The 5,061-nt window shown below is 39.5% G+C and overlaps 1 protein-coding gene across 1 annotated transcript; it reads left to right on the top strand.

Annotated features, from left to right (window-relative positions):
• Window positions 1–315: 315 nt before the first annotated feature.
• Window positions 316–4,352, top strand: LOC122665453 (bark storage protein A-like). The gene is given in 7 exon segments (XM_043861603.1): window positions 316–579; window positions 1,963–2,030; window positions 2,597–2,755; window positions 2,945–3,136; window positions 3,250–3,302; window positions 3,304–3,415; window positions 4,176–4,352. Coding segments are annotated over 7 exon segments (999 nt in total). The 5' UTR covers window positions 316–341.
• Window positions 4,353–5,061: the final 709 nt, after the last annotated feature.

Raw genomic sequence — 5,061 nt, 5'->3', positions numbered from 1 at the left:
CTAAATGATGAGAGCAACCAAACGCAGCCTTACACGTCTCAGTCTTTTTCACTTCATAAAATCAATGATTGAAAAGGAAACATTGGGAAAAAGATGGTAAAAGTTCAGATGAGATGTACAGTAGAACATCCCCACGCCCACACCTACCCATTCGCCGTACTCTGTTTTGGTCAAATAAATACGGACCATACATAGCAGTAGCAACAGCAATAGCATAGCTTACGTTATAAGTGAATCGCCATAGCGGAAGAGAGACTTTGGAAATCTGGATGAGTGGGGTTCGGAATATTCCGATGAGACGGTGGGGATTGGTGGATCTGGATGATCTTCAGATATTTGTGATGGGGAGAGGGAGAATGATAGAGAGGCTGTTTATCTTCTTGCTGTTTACGTTTCTGGCGGTGGAGCAATCGACGCAGCTGCGGTTGAAGCATCCTTTACATGGAGTGATGGATAGAGTGAACCAAGATGGTGGACCCTATTTGGGTCTCTTAATGACTTTCCCTGATGAAGAAGACGCCCTTCTCTCCTCTGGCCACTTCATCCCCAACTCCGACGTCCCTTGGGTTGACTTCTCCGGTAATTCTCTCTCAGCCAATTGACCAAAACACCCTTTGATATTGATACCTCATTATTATTTGGGTAAGAGTTCTCAGTGGGGAGAGTGGCCTCTGCGCGTGCATGAGGGCCAATGGAGAGCGCACGACAGCATCAACAGGCCGAACGTTAATGTCATTCATGAGAGGCAAGGCAATCATTTTGCACCCCCTCCCCCTCAATGTTTAACGCAAAGCATACACTCCCCCACTAAAAACCTTTTTCCTTGGCCCCCATTTGTTTAGAGGGGACTTAGGTGGGGTAAGAAAATGCTGATGTGAAACTTACAAAACTGAATCGTTATCCCGTCCAATTACTCCAATTCCTCACATGGGGGTGGAAATAACCACCCTACCCCTGCCCGAAAACACTACCCAAAGTGGGATCCATTCCCCTCTATTAGAGGAATTGGAGGTACTGCAAATTGGAGGTGATAACCCCCCCCCCCCCCACTAACATGTGGATTCCATCTCCCCAACAATTCCATCCCACTTTCCCCTCTAAACAAAGAGGGCCTTGTTACTATTATCTCAATGGGATGAGATATACGAGATCATATCACATTTCACATCATAGTTTATCCTTTCATGCTTTCATATAAAATCAGGAAAAGAAGCTCTCTTTTCTTTTGACATTCTCTCTCCTCTTTGACTTGTGCGTTTCTCTCTCTCTCTCTCTCTCTCTCTCTCTCTCTCTCTCTCTCTCTCTCTATATATATATATATATATATATATATATATGCACTACACAACATCCCCTCCCATTGACTACTCGATTAGATGCTATGAGCCCCCTCCCCTGCTCCCATTAACTATTTATGTCAACGTTATTGCACATTGGCAACATGTAGAACCTTTTCCTATTTACAAATTAAACTATGATGGAAGATTGAATGCCATCAATATATAATATATATTGACATATTTCATATCCCAAGCCAATAGACGCAAAAGAGAGAATAGTACATTACGATTCATATATACAAGACCCACATAATCATGTAGGAGAGAATATGTCAAAGATTGTGACAGAGCATGTATCAATTTCCCTTAAACTATTAAAGCTAAAGTATGTTGACAAGTCTTGACCTCTTGGGTTGGGCTCAACCAAAACCAAGTCTTTTTCATACAAACTATAGAGCTCAAACCGCTCTAATCCTCTTCAAAGGTATGGTGAGAATATAAAATCTTTCAACGGAAAACACCAAAGAAATAAGCCCTATCACTAGTTTTCCATTGGAAATCTCACATTTCTGGTGTTCTCCCTCTACATAGTACATACTCTTATTCTAATTTTTATTCCCATTTTCCTCCGTACGTACTCAATACTAAGTTTGTTTCATTTACTGTTGCAATGGCTGCGTAGGGAGGAGATTCAATGTTGGGAGCATTCACGGCATAGATGTGATTTACGTAATGTCTGGGGAGCAAAGGGTAAAAATCATATTTCCTTTCTCTTTATCAGTAGTTATTCTATCATTCTTGTTAGATTGAAATAACGCCAAAGGTCATAGGCCCAAACCGCGCGTGTAGGAATTGTGCTTATTCTGTCCCAATTCCTAAGAATAATAGCTCACATCTAATCAGCCCTCAAACCTAGGCCTAGCCCAATCCAAATCCCAAAATATCATTTATGTTTTTGGTGATATTATCCACCAATATACTCACTCCTATTAATTGGCTAATTCTAATTTGTATAATCAGTCAATAGTCTAGTATTTTTTTCATCATGGCTGATCTATTGAAAGGAAAACATTGTTAAAAATAGTTAAAAAAAAATAAAGGGTGTATTCAGTGCACAAGGCTCTTGGCACTCTAGTGTTTGGGGAAAGTCATAATGTACGCCCGCAGTCTTACCCCTGTTTTCCAGAGAAGTTGTTTCCAGACTCAAACCCACGTCCACTTGGTCACAATGGTTAAAAATGGTTGTTCTAAATAAAATGAGAGGGACACATGTACACCAATAATTAAACCTTGTATGGTTTCTATGGAATGTGCAGTTGAATGCAGGTGTTACGGTGCAAATACTTGTCGACGTTTTTGAGATTAGAGGAATTGTACATTACAGGATTGCCGGAAGTGCCAATGATTCGCTATCGTTTGGCGATGTGGGCGTTCTTAAATACGTAGCCTATACTACTAGTTCTTGGAAATGGATGGTAGGTAAAAACCCTCCAAAACTAACTAAATTACCTGAATTAATTATAATAAGGCCTTACTTAATGACTTTGGTGGTTACATACATAAGCACCAAGATCTACTAATTCTTTTGGATATATATACGATCACATAGTGACATTAATTGGTGATTAATTTTCTACAATCCCAATTTTTTTTTCCCTCTTCAGGAATTTATGTCTGAAAAAGGGGAGTCACCGGAATTGAGGTTTGGAGCCTACAATTTTCCAGCGAAGGGAAAGAATCTATTGGCGAAGGTGGAGTTCCAGAAGGAACAATTCTACTCTGTTGGGCATCCAATGGAAGAGGTTTTCTGGCTTGAGATTGACCCAACATGGTTCAACATTGCGGGAATGCTTCAGGTGAATAAGAGCAACTAATGAAATGAAAATTTTACCCAGAAATACTAATTAAAATCTAGTTTCGATTCTTTTAATTAATTAAATAAAATTATTATTATTATTATTATTTATAGGAGATGGAGTTGCAAGGATGTGTGAATGAAACATACTGCCTGCCACATACTCCACTTGAGAGGTTCAACCGCTGACATATTCCTTGACAATGCTGCATACCGTGAGTTTCTTTTCCACGAATTTGGGATTTCAACTGTTGACGAAGAGAGTGACGCTGTTGTTAAGGTCAGTTTAATTCATTTCCAACTTTATTTAGATTTTAGACTTTAAAATTTAAATTATTTATTTGTTATTTATTAATATGGAAAGAAAAAAAACGCTACCTGGTTGCTGCATGGTTCTTGTGCGTAGACATAGAAACACGTGAAAGTACCGTTCTACCCCCTTAAAAAGACGAAAATCCAGCTCCACAGAGATCTCTTGGCCTTACTAATAATAGATAGGGCAAGAGAACGTTAACTAGTCATGTGGCCTAGTTTTAACATGGGGGCCAATAGAAGCACGTGCGTTAGCATAATAATAGATAGGGCAAGAGAACGTTAACTAGTCATGTGGCCCAGTTTTAACATGGGGGCCAATAGAAGCACGTGCGTTAGCATCATAGAAAGCGGGATTTCTGTCTTTCCATGTGGGTTGGATGATGATTTTGCACCCACTTGTTTCCAGGGGGCCACACAACTAAGTAGCGTTCTTTATCCCTAATAATATTAATTAGGGAAAAAGAATTCTATCCGGGATTTCAGCCCCTGTGCCCAGACATAACATGGGGTGAAATAATCGTCCAACCTTGGCCTGGCCCCATGAAAGACGAAAATCTCACCCCTTTATTGTTTCTGCGTGCTCCTATTGGCCTCATGCTGGCGCAGGGACCACACTGCCCTAATAAGTATTATCATTATCATATAATACAATGAGTTATGTTATGGATCAAGAAGGTACTTGTAATATATATAAATGGTTTGGGTGGTTGGTCATTTATAAGCAGACAGCAATGTCAGCTGGAGTGCCGTGTATTGTGTTCAGAGGGGTATCAGATTTATCAGGAGGAGGAGGCAATTTGTCGTCCACAAGCTTCATTTCTTTAGCGGCTTTTAATGCGTTCAATGTTGCAGTGGAGTTCATCAGATTGATTGCCCTTGATAAAAGCTTAGAGTTCAATTAAACAAAAAGGGCAAAATTGCTCATAACCAGAATGATTGTACTTGTAAGGTCTCGATTTTGATGTAATTTCTCATATTGACTTACTTCCCGTCGCCTCAAAATAAAAAAATTCTCCCCTCTTTTGATTTGTCATGACAAGGCTTTTGAGCATTTGGGGAAGAAGGTAGCGAACAGATGAGCGTTGGATTTGTATATTCATCAAACCTAATTTAATTAATGCTCTGTTTGTTTGGACATAAAATTTTCCATATAAAATTTTCATAGATAAAATTTTACATGAAAATATTTACATGTAAAATTTTCATATTTAAACATTTTCCAATGTTTGTTTACGGGAGGTAAAATACAATGTAAATGTTCAATTAAGAGAAGCAGTAGCTTCTACTTTTCGAACTGAACCTCGAACGGAGGCAGGCTCGTGGGTTCAGTCGAGGACTCGTTCATGCCAAATGTTCAATTTAACCTTTTATAACTTGAACGGATTCTCGAACGGGGTCCCGATACTTGGGTCCGATCGTGAATCCGTTCTAGCCAGAATATGGATTCCTTAAGTTATCATTTCCCAACCTAAACTTCTATGTGTATTATGTTTTTTAGGGCTTAGGGAGGCCCATCACAAGGTTCATTAAGATCACAATGACCTAACCTAAGCATTGATCTTAAGAATTCAAGGATTGGGCTCCTCTAGGGTTGATTGCATAGGGTTACGA

Source organism: Telopea speciosissima, chromosome 6 (assembly GCF_018873765.1).
Source record: "Telopea speciosissima isolate NSW1024214 ecotype Mountain lineage chromosome 6, Tspe_v1, whole genome shotgun sequence".
NCBI lineage: Eukaryota > Viridiplantae > Streptophyta > Magnoliopsida > Proteales > Proteaceae > Telopea > Telopea speciosissima.
This window is presented reverse-complemented; position numbering and strand designations above follow the sequence as displayed.